The sequence below is a fragment of the Athene noctua genome, chromosome 18 (assembly GCF_965140245.1).
Source record: "Athene noctua chromosome 18, bAthNoc1.hap1.1, whole genome shotgun sequence".
In the NCBI taxonomy this organism is placed as follows: domain Eukaryota; kingdom Metazoa; phylum Chordata; class Aves; order Strigiformes; family Strigidae; genus Athene; species Athene noctua.
In genome coordinates, this window is record NC_134054.1 from 7,763,080 (window position 1) to 7,777,587 (window position 14,508).

The following is a 14,508-nucleotide window of genomic DNA, read 5'->3' on the forward strand; positions in this document are numbered from 1 at the left end:
CTCTGGAAGGGGAAGGTCTCTGGCTTTGCTTTCTTGGTCTGTAACTCCCCATTGCTCTGATCACTCCCCACCCTGGCCCCAGCCAGGAACCCACATATTCCCAGCAGAGGCTTGTTTCACCTGGAGCAGATTGCCAGAGCCAGGTAATCAGCCCCTGGTAGCAGACACCATGCTGGGAAATGGTAATAATGAATAAAAAAACCCCTATTTGCAATGGGGACGCTGGTGGCGTGGCTCAGAGCTCAGCCCTTGCTCCAAGCACACTCTGCGAGCAGCTGTCCTGGCCTTGAGGAATTAAAACCTCAATTGCTGAGGCTGAGCCCCATCAGGGATGGTCCAATGCTGGGGGCTGGAGCCTGCACTGGTGGGGTCTGTGGACTGGGGGAGGGGGCTCAGCCCCACAGGAGGGTTCATTGGGTCAGGGAACTCCTGTTGGCAGGTTGGTGGGGATGGGACTAGCTGGAGAAAAGTTTCTGTCCTCTTCCCATGGAGAACCCCACAGGTCAGGCATCCCTGAAGGTCTGGGGATCCCACAATCCTCTCCCTGAAGGTGTGGGTTTCCCGGAGATCCGGGATCCCCACCAGCACGAGCAGGATGCCTGCCCCGGGGGGCTGGACATGGCTGGTCGCTCCGAGGGAGCAGAGGAAGGGATTCTGCTCACAAGCCTTGGCAAAGTTGTAATTGAAATTTAATTTAAATTCCTTCTTTTTTTTCTTTTTTTTTTTTTTCCCCTTTCTGTATTGCTGTTTTCTTCACTAAATGGCATGTTTTTCATCTGTTGGCAAAACGAGGATCTTTCCATATGCAGCACCCGGGCCGGCCAGCGCTGGCAAGGGGCTCGGTGAGGGGACAGCTGGGGAGGGGGGGGGACAGGGGGAGGAGTACCCCAAGCTGGGTGCAGGCAGGCAGGGGCAGCAAGGCAGAGCAAACGAAGGTGAGAGACGAAATTAGGTAATCGTGCTGGAAACGTGCCCCAGGGAGGGAAAGCACTGTGCGTGGCTGCGGCACGGTGGGGTTAGCCAGGCTGGTGCGGGGCAGGGGGTCGGGTCCCCATCCCCGCTCCACCCAAAGGGGAGCGGGATGGAGGGGGCAGCGGGGACTTAGAGTCTTTTGAAGCTTGTGAAGCTGAAGAACCCTTCTGGGAAGGTGCTGTTCTCTCCCCACACCACCTCCCCATCTGTCTGACTGTGTGTCTGCCCTTTTGCTCAGTTCTCCCTCATCACACACTAATGACAGTCCTGGTTCCTGCCACTAACGAAGGGCTGCGGCATTGATTACCAGGACAGATCCTGCGCTCATCTCTGGCCGAGATCCTTGTGGCATTAATGAAGTCCCCAAATCACTTCTATCTCATGGGGCAGCCAAGGGGAAGGGCTGCAGTGGAGCGTGGGTCCCGCAGCCCCCCTGGAGAGGTACAGCACCCGGGCTTCTCCTGAGCCGCATCTCCATGGCAACGCTGAGGGATGCTCTTGCAAGGCCACCAAGGGGAATCCCAGCAGCCTGAGGGCTCTGGCACCATGCAGGGTCAGGGATAAAATGCCTGTTTGTGCTGGGAGCAGGGCTGTCTGCCTGTCCCTGTCTGCCCACAGCAATACCCCTGCAGATACTGTGCAGAGGCGCTGCTTGATCTCGGCCCTGGCACCAGCCACTTAAAGCCCTGTCCGCAGGGCCTCGCCTGCATTCACAAGTATCTCTCAGAGCAAACAATTACAGAATTAACCCCTCAGTCCATTCACCTCCTAATTTTCCAGCCATGACTGTATCCTTAGCTTGGCTTCAGCGAGCCAAGGGATAGAAATCTCCAGCCATTTCCATAGCATGGCACCAGCACAGCAGCCTTTGGCCCTGAATATATATTTCTCTTCAACATCTGTCTTTTCTTTTCACTGTGGTTTTTATTACTAGACACATTTGTGTTAAAGTAAACACAGCCCAGGAGTGCTGGGCTTGGGGGTCCTTGTGATGCATCAGGGCAAGCGAGGAGGCTGGGAAGTCTGGGGCTGCTTCGCATGAAGGCGCAGGGAGGTTTGCAGGGAAGCAGGGTGGATCCTGCTTGCCCGAACGTCTCCTTCGGGATGTCTCAGGGCAAAAATCAGCCCCGCAGAGGAAACACAGAGCTGTGCCGGTGCTCGCTGGCCAGTCACTGCGGGACAGTGGTGCCTTTGGCGGGGCTGCTCTCTCCTCCTGAAGTTGTCATCCTTGTTCCCCCAGGCTGTGCACAGGGGAGCTCAGACTGCTCCCCTTCATTTGTTGCCGTTTATCTATAATTTAGCATGGGTTTTAGTTATATTCTAATTGAGTTTCATGTGTCACAGCGTGTCTCAAACAGAAAATATAAATATTTAACAACCTCCACTGGTAATAAAGATTCACATTTGCCTCGTTCTGGTTCCCAGTACATGAATATTCTGTACCACGCTCCACGGGTATTAACTTCATTCAGATTTCTCGCCGGTTATGCAATATAACGGTAATGACAGATAGAAGCCAGATCTTAAAAAAAATATAATCAAAACCAACAACAACAAACCAGTTTGATGTCATTAACTCCCCTCCATTGGTTAGTGGAGCACTAATATGTTCCTTTTCATTGCTGGCTCCTCCGTGCGTGCAAGCGCCGTGTGCCTGCTCCAGCAGCGCTGTGGGTGGGAGCTGCCCCAGTCACACCAGTATGGGCGAGAACTGGGGCAGGAGAAGGGCAGGGGCAGCTCCAGGGGAAGGGAGGCATCTGAGGCTCAGGTCTTGGAGGGCAAGGGCTGTGCAGAGCCCACTTTGGACTGAAGTAAAGTTGTGATCGTGTTCCTGTGGTGCTGCTGCTTGAGTGGGTGTGCACACAAGGTTGGACACAAACTAAAGTGTCACTGGTCAGTGCTGGGGCCAGGTCAGGGCTGACACAGCCAGGTGCTCAGATGGTGAAACAGGCCAGGGCTGTGGTGGGAGAAGGCCCCGGGTGATTTTTGGATGGTGGTTGCTACCTGTGAGGATGAGCTGGATCTGCCCCTAGCTAGTGAGACCTGGGTATCACAGGAGGGTGGCTCTCGGGGCAGGTCTCAGGACCTGCTGTGCTGGCAGTGACCAAGTGCTGTGGCCAGGTCTGGTGTGCCAGGGCTGCCCAAGTCTGTGTTGGAGGAGATAAAGCCATTTGGGCCACAGCTGGGTCTGGGCTTCCCACCAAAACAACTCCCAGACTGTCTTTTGTACCATTATGAATGTTTCAAGGCAGAGTGAGCACGTCAGCTCTGGTGCGGTGGCAGCAGTGGCAAAGCGGAGGCAGGGAACAGGCTCTGAGCCCGCCAGTGCCCTGCACTTTGCTGTAGGGCTGCCGGGAGGTCAGTGTGGGGCAGCTGCCAGTCCTTCACCCCCATCCCCGTGTGGTCAGGGGACTTGTGCTGCTCCCACGGGAAAGGCTGGAGCTGTGAGCTGCTCCAAGGCTGCCTTGCAATCCCAAACCCACTTGGTACCCCAAGAAGATGCAGGACAGGGGGACACACTGGGCTGGTACCAGTGTGCAGAGCACAAGGGGTGGCATGGGGCTGGCACTGGGCTCCCCTGGCTTTATGGGGCTTCACAGCACTGTGCTCCCTTCTCCAACCCCACATTCATCCCTTGGGCTCCCTGTACCCCACAGAGCAGCTGGATCCCTGACGGCTCTGCCCTTCTCCCACCAGATCCAGCACCTCCTGCACCCGTGAATCTTGTTTTGGCTCTGTGTGGCTCTGCAAGGGCTGGGCAGCCCCAAACCTCTGCTCTTCACCCTGTTCAAGCAGTGACCCTCGTAGCCCGCAGTGCCACCAGCCAGATTAAAACCCCAGTGGCAAGTTGCTCATGTTGCCTGGGAATTCATTAGGGTAATTATGATTCATGCCAGAGAAAGGCCATAGACAGGCTACACGATTCAGCTAGAAGGTGTTGAACTGGCTAAAAGCACCCTGGGTGCCACTGGCACCTCCCCACCAGCACGGCGAGGAGCAGCTGGAGCTGGTGCAGCGGGGGGGATCACACGGAGCAGCGGGCACGTGGCTCGCACCCGGGGCTGGCCGGGGCCGCCGTGCTGCTCTGCCGCCTCTCGCGCCGCATCCCTCGCTCACATCTCGCACATCCACGCGCTCACGCCTTGCTCGCGTGCGGGCTCGCCGGCACGGCTCATTGGGCACTCTCTCTTGGCGGGGCTGGGCTCGACAACGAGCTGTTGCCTGGGTTCCTGTATATCATGAAGATGTTGCAAGCTGCTGAAAATTCAAAGTGCTGTTTTAATTATGTGCTATGAGGAAAGCAGCCTGAATCTTGGAAAGAGGCGAACGACACAACTGCCAGGGTAGTTTCAGTGGCAGAAACCCAGAATCTGTCCCAATGTATCTTTAAAAGGGAAAAATGTCAAGTTGTCTATGAAATAATAACTAATAACCTATAAACAATGACATCACCATCCACCTCGTTGCTGGGGAAGTGATTTAGACGCCTTGCGTATGTGAAACGAGAACATCTGCTCTCTGCTGGAAAGAGGAGGAAGATCTCCTCATCAGCATTAAATTTAAATGAGCCAGTCCTCATTTACACGCTTCTGCGGCGCTCTGGCTCCTGCAAGAGGGTAACTGGGGAGCACAGTCTTCGGCGGGGGCTCAGCAAGCTGTTTCTCCCTCCCTGGCTTTCTAAAAGTGTGAAAATCAGACTTTTCTATCCCAGAAAGCTCCCGTGGGTGTGGCCCACGGGGTGGGACTGGGTCTCCCCCTGCCCCTGCACTTTGTGTCCGGCGTCTCCTCCCAGCAGAGCCACCTGCACCCCATCTCCCATGGGAGGGTGAGCATGAAATGCACCCCAGTGTCCCCACAGGTGGGACAGAGAGGCCCGATGCTCTTGGTGATTTAGAAACTGCTTTAGGGCTAAACAAGGCCAGGATGAGCCCACCACAGCATCTAACATCAGGTACCCGCAGGACCCTCAGCTTCCTGGCTGCCCCGCTTGCCATCAGCCATCTGCATCACAAACTGCCAGCAGGCTTCGGCATGCTCCACATTATTTTTAATTATATTTTTCTTTAAAGGGCCATTAATTACAAAGATTTCCCAGCAGAGGCCTTAAAAAAAAAAAAAAAAAGAAAAGGAAAGGGGTAAAACAAAAAAGCCCTTTCCACATCAAGAGCTGTTATGGGTGAGCTGGGATAGTGATTGAGAGGGGTTAAGCAGTGAAGGAGCAAAGTTTGGGGTGCAGAACACCCAGCGGCACTCAGGGGTGTCCCCAGCTCATGGCCAAGCTTGCCCATGGTGCAGAGCCCCCTCCCCAGCCACCCCAGCCCGCAGCAGCTCTCGCCGCTGGGCTCCCGCCTGAGTCCTGCTGCGCTCGGTGGGATGGGGGCACAGGCTCACGCTCGTGAACCAGCATCCCACCAGCTTGGCAGCATCTCCCTTCCATCTGCAGCCCCCGTGTTAGCCCTGCTCTCCCTCCCATCCTGACTACCCTCCTCCTGGTCCCCCCAAAGATGTTTCTCCTTCCCCTGCCCTTACTCCTCATCACTCCTCATGAGAGCAGCAGACATTTATGCCATGTCAGTCGACCCTTGCTATCAGTGCCACATGCTCATTTAATTTTAATTGATTTTAAACCCACTTGGGTCATTTGTTCCCCAGATGGTGGGGGAAGCCACTCTTTTGGGACAGGGAGAGGGGTGCAGAGGGTGCAGTTTCCCCTCCAGACCTGCGACCTGGGGCTGGGGTGCAGCGTCAGCCTCTTTGGGGTGGGATGGTGACCCCTCTCCTCACAGCAGCACAGTCCTTGCAAAGGGGTTTAACGAGTTTGACCTCCACGATGTGGGGCTCAGCTGGGCTGTCACAGCCTGGCCACTGTGTGCTGGGAGTGTTGGCTGGAAAAAGATTTACTAGGGCAAATTTTAGTTAATCCTTTTTATATGGGCCAAGATGTTTGCTCATATCTGTCCACCAGGAGCTGCCATCCTCTCCATGCCCTCTCCTCCTCCCATGTCCATCTTTTCTCAATTAGCACTTGCTCAGCAGATGCCAATTACTTCTTTAGCTTCTACCTTCCCCTCCCTGCTAGAGCCCTGAAGGTGTCCTCTGGCTGGAGCTCCCAAGTGCTCAGGTAAGGGCAAAATTGCTGTGATGGGACTTCTTGTTGCTGTTGTGCATGTTGTTCTGGGGCAGAGGAGCTGGAGATGCTCTTGGCTGCCTCTGGCTGCTGTAGGTTCCTGGGCAGAGAGCTGGGTGTTCTTTTTCTTAAGTCTGGAGTTGCTTGAGAGGGCTGTGGGGTGACTTGCGGATGTGCTGTTGTTGCTCAGACGGTTTCTCTTTCCTCGTGTGCTGTGAGCAAGGTCTCGGTGCCCTTATCGCTGCCAAGCTAAGCTATGTAGCCCATCCTCTACCTGATGAAAACTGGGTGTTTGTGTGGCTCTGCCCTTCCCTTTGTCTGATCTCTCATCTCTGTTAGCTTTTTGGCACCTCGTACCCCTCCTTCCTGGGGCCACCCTGAGCTGTGGAGATGCCTTTCTGGGCTCGCTGTAATGCTGGAAGTGTTTGTAGCGGCACTGGGGCCAAGGCAGGTGTGCTCAGGAACACTATGTGATGCTTGCCAGCATCCCGGTGCTCAGGGATCCAGGGCTTGGAAACAAGCGTCTCATTTCCCTCTTGTCTCTTCCTGTCAGACAAGATTTGAAGATTCAATTAGAGTGGGAGCCGCTGATAGCAGCGGTGCTGGCGTGCTGCTTGTGCCCCGTGCTCACACTGCATGGGAACCAGATGAAAGCTGAAAGCAATGCAAGGGGGGTGGGGAGAGGAGGGTATTGGAAAGGGAGGCTCTTTGGCTGGCAAAAAGCCTGGGAGAAAAAGGCAAGAAATGCAGATATAAGGAGGTGATGGATGGTTGGAGGCTTGGGGGTGTGCTCCAGGCCCCAGAGCTGCAGAGTGGTGCCTGCTTGGGAGACGGACTTTCAGGGCATCACTGGGCCGGGATGGGGGAAACCTGCTCCAAAATCCCCCTGGTGTGTGCTTGGCAGGGTGAGGCTTTGTCGCCTAAAACCTCATCCCACAGAGCTGGGTCTCCAGGGCAGCGGTGAGAGTGAGCTGGGAGCAGGGCTGGGTCTTGGCACTTGAGGGGAGAGCAAAGCAAAGCTTCCCCGGTGCTTCAGATGGGGAGCTGCCTCGACCGAGTGGCAAAAGCAGAAGGCTGAATTTCAGTCAGGGTTTCTTTTCCTCCGCTCTCCCTCAAAAACTGTGCTTTGTTTTGTGCTAACACTTCAGAGAGATGTAGAGAACATCTTAGCTGTTTGCTGAAACACTGTAGCCTTCAGCTGCTTGGCTGAGTACAGGGACAAGGACAGGCTCCGGTGAGAGCCACAATAAATGTGAGAGGGTATTGAATACGGCCAACATCCAGTGCGGTGCTGGGTCCTCGCGTCCTGTCCAGGGGAGCCGCTGTCTTTGTGGGGCTGATGGACCTTTGTGCTTTTTGAGGGTCAGAGCCAGGATCTGGCCGTTGAAACACCCGATCTGCCCAGCCAGGATAGTCTTTAAAGGACAATTCTCTCTCCTCTTGACCTTTTCTGGAGGTAATAGCAGTTGTTAAGGAAAATGCAATTTTTTCAAAGATGGGGGGCAGATAGATTTTTATTATAAATTATATTTTTACTATAAATTATATTCAGCTCTTGCCTAGTCAGGAGGTTCAGCCGCACTGATGTTACAGTCCCGAGTGGCTCAGCCCTTGCAGACGTAGCAGTTCCCAAAACTCAGGCCATATTCAGGCACGGATTGATTGTGTACCAAAAAGTCAAGGTGCAAACATTGATCATGCAGGAAAGTGCTGGTCATCAGCCAAAAATAAGCATTCCCCAGCCTAAATTATTAATTCCTTTCTGCACACCAAACGGATTGCTCTGGTTGTGTACGTCCCCTCTGCACAGTGGTTGTGCTTCATGCTGTAGTATATTTTCCCTCCAACTACTTGTCTGGCTCTTCACTTAATAAAGATTGAGAGAGACAATAAAAACATTCATTAAAGAGGGGAAAAAAAATAAAAGATGAAGCCCTGCTCGTAGCCTCTGGCAGTTGGTTTCATTAAGCAATTGCTTCTCCCAAACCTTTCATGGTGGTTCCTGGTGCTGGTACCCAGCCCTGGGGTCTGGGGATGCAGCACTGGACTGGGAAGCCCCAGGATGCTCAGGGTGAAGGCCACGGCCATGGCACTGATGGGATAACTGAGGAGGGCAAGAAACTGCCTGGGTGATAAAAATGGGAATTAGCAAAATAAGCTCTAGGGGGAAAAGCAGCTGTTTGGACAGGGTTATGTGGGGTTAAGCCATTATCTTGTGCTGTGTTGAACGTGGGGCTGGTCTCCTGCCCCCCCCCCCCCCAGGGTCTGTAGCCGCTGTCCTAAGAAGCGAATGTGCTCTTTCAGCTGTGGGCACTGAGGCATGGGAGCACCCCGACCCTGGGGAGGGAGCGGGGGCTGTGTGGGGTTGGGTTTGGTGGGTGTGTCTCTGCTGTAGCTGTGTCAGCTGAAATATGGTGAACGGCGTTTCTCAGGAAGATAATTCACTGACGGGAGCCCCCGTGCGCAGCGAGGGCTCTGAGCCCACAGCACCCGCTGTCACTGGTGGGGTGTGGGAGCAGGGACAGAGTGGGCTCGCTGCTGTCAAAGTGCTCTTCAACAGCACTCAAGTCTGTAAATTGGTCGTGGGAGGCCGGCTCTGCCCCCAAACTGTGACATCCGAAACAAAATGTGTGTTTTCTCTCCGGTTCCAAGGCATGAGAAGAGCTTTGGATCTTGTTGCGATTTATCACTCAGCCCTGAGCCAGATGCCTATATGGGTTCAATCTATAGCTCCCAGAACTGATAGAAATATTATCCTGTCTTATTAAAATCACCCACAGCTACTGCAGCTGTATGTCAACAGCAAAACAAATAGCGACTAGTTCCCATCGGATTGGAGCCTCTCCGCTGAGGCTGTCTTCAATCCGCCTCCTGCTAAAATGGTTACAGATGTAGGCTTTTCCCATTACAGCTCAGTGCAGCTCCTGTACAGCCGACTCCAAATCCCATTACCACACCGGAGCAGTCTTTGGTGAGCATCGGCTCGGCTAAAGCTCCCCCGCTGACGTGAAACATTACTCACGATGCTTTTCCTAGAAGTACTGCTAAGAAAGAGTGCAGGGCTGTGCTCCCCTGAAAGAGCCCCAACATGGTGGGGGGCAGCGTGCTGTAGGGGGAGAGGAGAGCAAGAGGGCTGTGTTGGGATGAAATCGGTGCTGCTTCCTCTTCCTCCTCCTTCTCAGGTGGCACAGCTCCTGTTCCTGCTGGGGGGCTGCTGAGTAATTTGGGGTGCATCGCATCTGGTGCTGAAGGCATAACTGGTGTTGCATTGTGTGAGCGCCCCCCTCTTTCCTCTCACCCCTCCAAAATCACCACAGCCCTAAAACGCGTGCTGCCACCTGAGCTGTCCCTGGCTCACCCCCACCCCTCTCTCCTGCGCTATCTTTGGTATAATTAGGAGGCCAGGACTGTGTGTGTGAGGTGAATGTGACCTCATTAGTTTCTGATGCTGTATTGAAATTTCTTCTCATTTACATCCCCAATCCCTAAATGTGCAGCTCTGGTCTCTGGGGTTGCTTTCTGCAGCTTTCCATCCCTCTCACCAAGGTTCCGGGCTGGAGCTGTTTCTTCTCCTCAACCCATCACTTCTGTTGTGAAGCAGAACACACACACCCCTCATGTATTTGAGGAAGACAAATTCCTGGTCTACACTGGGTGGGTTGGAAGGGCTCCCTGCAGAGATGCCTGGGCTGGGGCAGTGCTGGGAGGGCTCCTGGTTTAGCCCACCCGAGGTGAGACAGCGAAGCTCTGGGTGCGCCCTCTGCTCCGCTGCCGGCTGAGACAGAAGATGACAAACGCCCCAGCTGGGCTGTGACAGGCTCTGTGCTCTCATCCCTCTGAGATCCACAACCAAGATCATTCTTCCCTAGCAAGAGCATCCTCTTATCTGTGTTTGCTGATGCCAAAATCCTGCTAGACTGGTGGTGCTGGCTTAATCCTTCTGATGTTCGGATGCTTCATTTTAAACTTAGAGGATATATGGCTCTACTGAGCCTTTCTTATTTTTCTAGTTGGAGGGAGACTGCTCTTTGAGATGGGAAGGTTTGCATTGTCTCTCCTGTGTGATGCTGGATCCCTTTATAGGGCAGGTATCTTCTAAAGCAAAATGTTTTCAATTCTCACAAGCAGCATAATTCTTGAAAATGCACGCAATAAACAAAACGAGCCAAATGTAATTAAAATGGAGACAGCATATAATCTGGTAACCCACTTAGAGGCTCAAAGCTTCAGTTTTTAAAAAAAATGTTTGCTCCAAATCCATTTAAATAAACAGACCGACACACAAAGGCTCTCTGTACATTATCAGGATACAAAGAGAATTGGATCAAAAGCAGCTGTGGCCAGCCTGTACATATGTAGTGAGGAAATTGCTTGATCTAAGACTGCACCTTGCACATGCAAATGTGTTTGTGGACCTTTCCATGAATTGCATTTGTACAACAGCTGAGCTGTCGGGCTACTGGGCTGTGCTCTGGTTGGGGGGGGGCAAAGGCTGGTGTTTCCTCCACTGCAAGAGCCTTTGCTGGGGAAGTGAGGGAGCTCCCGGCGTGTCCGTGTGTCTGCTTGTTTTGGCAGGAGTGGAGAGAGGCCAAAGAGCCACTGAGCTCTGCCCTCTCTGTGGGTGCGCACGCTGCATCTGGAGGGGAAAATCACTCGGAAACCTGGGAAAGAAATACAAGTCCCTCTCCTCAGCATCCATGTTGTGGGCTCTCTGCTTGCCTGGTGTCACACGTGCTGTCACATTTGGACCCCCCAGGCTTGCAGGAGGGTCTCCTGGCCATGCGTGGTGGGGTTTGCATCTCCTCCTCTGCCTGGCCACTGTCTCTCGCAGTTCTGCAGCAGAGCCCAGCTGGCCTTGAAGTTTTGCCAACAGCCATGTGATTTGTCTCGGGCTGGACAGCACAGGCTGTGAATCCAAGATCAAGTGTGCTCCCAGGCCAGCGGGATTCAGCCCAGAGAAGACATTTTGGGTCAGACGAGCATTTTCCTATTGCTCTTGCAGGTGGCTTCGGGCTAGCTGGAGCTCTTGGAAAGGGGATGCTCGGGTGTGTATATATATATATATATATATACACATATATGTATATATGATGCGGGGTGCTACCAGGGAAAGGTGAGAAAGCTGTTTCTAAAGTGGCAAGAAGTCTTAAGAATTTAGAAGCAGGGCCTTGGCTCAGCCTGTGGGGATGTCTGCGCTCAAAATGCATTGTGTCAAAAGCCTTTACCTGTTGGAAGAAGGTCTCTGCCCCGCGCCGTGACCCGGAGCGCCCAGCGTGGCTCCCCCTCCCGTCGCCTCGGGTTGACACTTGCGGGCCGGTGCCCGCCGTCGGGGCCGGCTCCCGTCGCGGCCCGGAGTCGCACCGGCAGAGGGAGCTCCGGCTGCGTCCTCCGAGCAGGGGGGATCGGGGGCACCCGCTGCTCCCGCCGTTCAAGGGTGGCGGATCCGTCCCACCCCCCTCCTCGCTCGGGCCCCGGCTCCCTCGAGAGCTGCTGACCGGATCGTGCCCCCCGCCCAGCCCCGGGGCGACCTGCTCCGGAGGGGGTGGCCTCTCGCGAGGAGCCGGAGGCTGGCGGGGGGGCAGCCGGCGGTGACCCACATGTGCCCAGTGCAGCAGCACTGGCTCCGCTCGCAAGCGGCGGGGGACGGCGCCCGGGGCCCTGCAGCGGGGCGAGGATTTCGGGCTGGGCTCGTCGCCGCAGCAGCGGGGAGCGGAGCCGCGGCGCTGGGGAGGGCGGTTACCCCGGGGCTACCGGGGAGGCTGCAGCTGGCGTATGCCTCGCTCCCGGTACCGGCTCCTGCTGCCCTTGGCCCCGGCGAGTCTCCCTCCCCTGCGGATCCTGCCCTCCGGGAGGGGTCGAGCTGGAGCGGTCTCTCCCTTCCCCCTCATCTATGCCCCCTTGCCTCTCATCGGTTTCCACCCCTCCCGGTGTCCCACCGGGCTCTGCCTAAGGCAGTGCAGGGCTCCCCCTCACCCCCCCTTCAGCACTGGGCGCTGCAGGTCCGTCCCCGTCTCCCCGCACCCCACGCAGTGGGAGGGGGACCGGGCCCGACCCCCGGCCGCGCAGCGCCGGGCGGGTGCGCCCCGTCCAGCCCCGCCGGGGGACCGTGCCTGCCCGTCCAGCTGTGTGTCCGGACGGACACACGCGGCAGCCAATGGGGAGGCGCGGAGGGGCCGGGGGCAAGTCCCCATTGGCGGCGGGGGGAGGAGGAGCCGGGACTTGAAGTTGGAGTGAGGGATCCAGCTGTGCGGAGCGCTCGGCTCGGCGCGGCCGCCCGCGGGAGCATCCTCCGCCGCCGCCCGTCCCCGGGGCGCCGGGCAGCACCAGCACCCCCCCCCCACCCCCCCCCGCCCCGGGCAGATGTTGGGGCGCGGAGGGGGCAGGCAGAGCCGCTAAGGCGGCCCGCCCCGCGGGTGGGGGCCAGCACCGGCAGCGGGGGCCGCCCCGCCGCCTCCCTGCCCGCCGCTCGCCCGGCTCGGGCCCCCGGAGGCACGGCGAGGAGGAGCTACGGAGCCCGCACACGGCAGGGCAGGGCGAGGGGGGCGGCCCGGCCCCGGCCCCGGCGGGGGGCGAGGCAGCGGCTCGCCCGGCCATGCCACCCCGGCGCTGAAGTCGCCCCGCCGCAGCCCCCAGCCCCCCGGCCCCGCCATGGCCGCGCCCCTCTAAGCGCCCCCCCGGCTCGCCCCGCGTCGCCCCGGCTCCCCCCGGGGCCGCCGGCCGGAGGATGGACGAGGATGGACCGCGAGCGGCCGAGGAGGAGCCGGAGCCGGGCAGAGCCAAGACTTTCATCCGCCTTAATGACCTGTCCGGGGCCGGGGGCCGCCCGGGGCCGGGGGACAGGGAGGCGGGCAGCGGCGACTCGGAGGCGGAGGCGCTGCCTTACCCGGCGCTGGCCCCCGTCGTCTTCTTCTACCTGAGCCAGGAGAGCCGGCCGCGGAGCTGGTGCCTCCGGCTGGTCTGTAACCCGTATCCTTTGCAGGTGCTCGGCGGCGAGGTAAGCCCCCCGGGGCCGCCCCCCCCCTCCTCCGGTGCGGCGGGCAGGGTGGGGGCACCCCCCGGCTGGAGCCCGCCGGGTGATGGGGAAGGAGCCGGGCTTTGTGGGGGGACCGCCGGGCAGAGGGAGGGCACCCCGGCGGTGCTCGGCCGGGAAGTTTTCCGGGCTGTTGGGGGGGGGGGGGGTGGGGGTGTCGGTGCGGGGCTCCCCTCCCCCGGCCGCCCTGCCGCGATGCTCCGGCTCCCGCGGGCTCCGCCGCGCCGCTCCACGGGCGGCCCTTCCTCCCGCGGGGATCGGCCGGGCTCCCCGGCTCCCCGAGCTCACTAACCCCAGTCTACCCCCTGCAGAACCGTTCTTCCTCCCTGACCCCGTTTTTCGCCCGTTTTAGGCTCCCTGGTCCCTTCCTGAGGGTTTGAAGGGGGGTGGGTGGGGGATGTGCTGGGGGGGGTTGGTTTGTTGCCCGGCTCCAGGGTCCCTAAATAATTTGTGGCGTGCCGAAGGGCCCACGCTCTGCAATCCCCTGCGACCTTGCTTGGAGGGGTCCGGCGAGGTGAGGATCACGGTCCCCGGGGTGTGCATCGACCAGGGGCTGCTGCTCGCCAGGTCCTGGGGTGAGCCGTGACCCCACAAAGGCATCTGGTCTCCTTCCAAACTCCCTGTCTGCTCCAGCACAGGCTCTGTGTCTGAGCTGCTTTAGTCAAGTTTAAGCTTTTAAAAGAAAGGGGGGGGGAAGAAATAGAAAAGACAATAGAAACATTTCTTCTTGCCACTCACTGTCTCGGTGCCTTAAAAGCCTCCCTTGGAGTTGAGTTGCAACCAGCACACGGTTTGTGGCATCGCAAGTGTTTTACCATCCCCGAACTCCGGTTCCATTTATTATTTGCAGAAACAAAAACCCGAAATGAAATAAAGCAAAGCGATGTGGCTTCCCGCAGGGGCTGGTGTGGGAGAGGCAGCCGCTGCCCGCCTGAACGGGAAGTTACTGGGTCCGCGCTGCTCTGCCTGTGCGAGAGGCAGGCGAGGACGTATGGGCAGCAAACCCACATCTGGAGTGGGAGAGGCTGAGCGGTAGCGGGGAGGACATGTTACATGGTACAGAGGGCCAGAATATCCTGTGCGAGTCCTCCTCTGCTCCTGGTGTGTGGAAACTGTAAGGAATTACATCTCGGCTGAGGTCGGTGTGCCCAGGGAGAGTGGTGAGGGTCTGCAGGAGTTGTGAATGTTGTTTTACTTGAGCTTCAACAATAATTTATCTGATAAACAGGCTGCCTTCTTTCCTAAAATGTCCCCTGGGAGGGGAAAAACAAGATTTCGCTTCCCAGTCATGAATACTCCCAGCAGCTTCCCCCCAAATCTCTCTCACACCACCTAAGCAGTTCAAAGCTGCATTTATTTAAGCATCTTGGGAAATCCT

At 57.2% G+C, this 14,508-nt stretch overlaps 1 protein-coding gene across 1 annotated transcript in view; it reads left to right on the forward strand.

The window, feature by feature from the left end:
* Window positions 1-12,399: 12,399 nt before the first annotated feature.
* Window positions 12,400-14,508, forward strand: part of CACNA1G (calcium voltage-gated channel subunit alpha1 G) — a 149,575-nt gene continuing 147,466 nt past the window's right edge. The window contains exon 1 of the mRNA XM_074922074.1: window positions 12,400-13,066. Coding sequence (XP_074778175.1) covers window positions 12,825-13,066 — 242 coding nt within the window. The 5' untranslated portion in view covers window positions 12,400-12,824. The remainder of the gene's footprint in view (window positions 13,067-14,508) is intronic.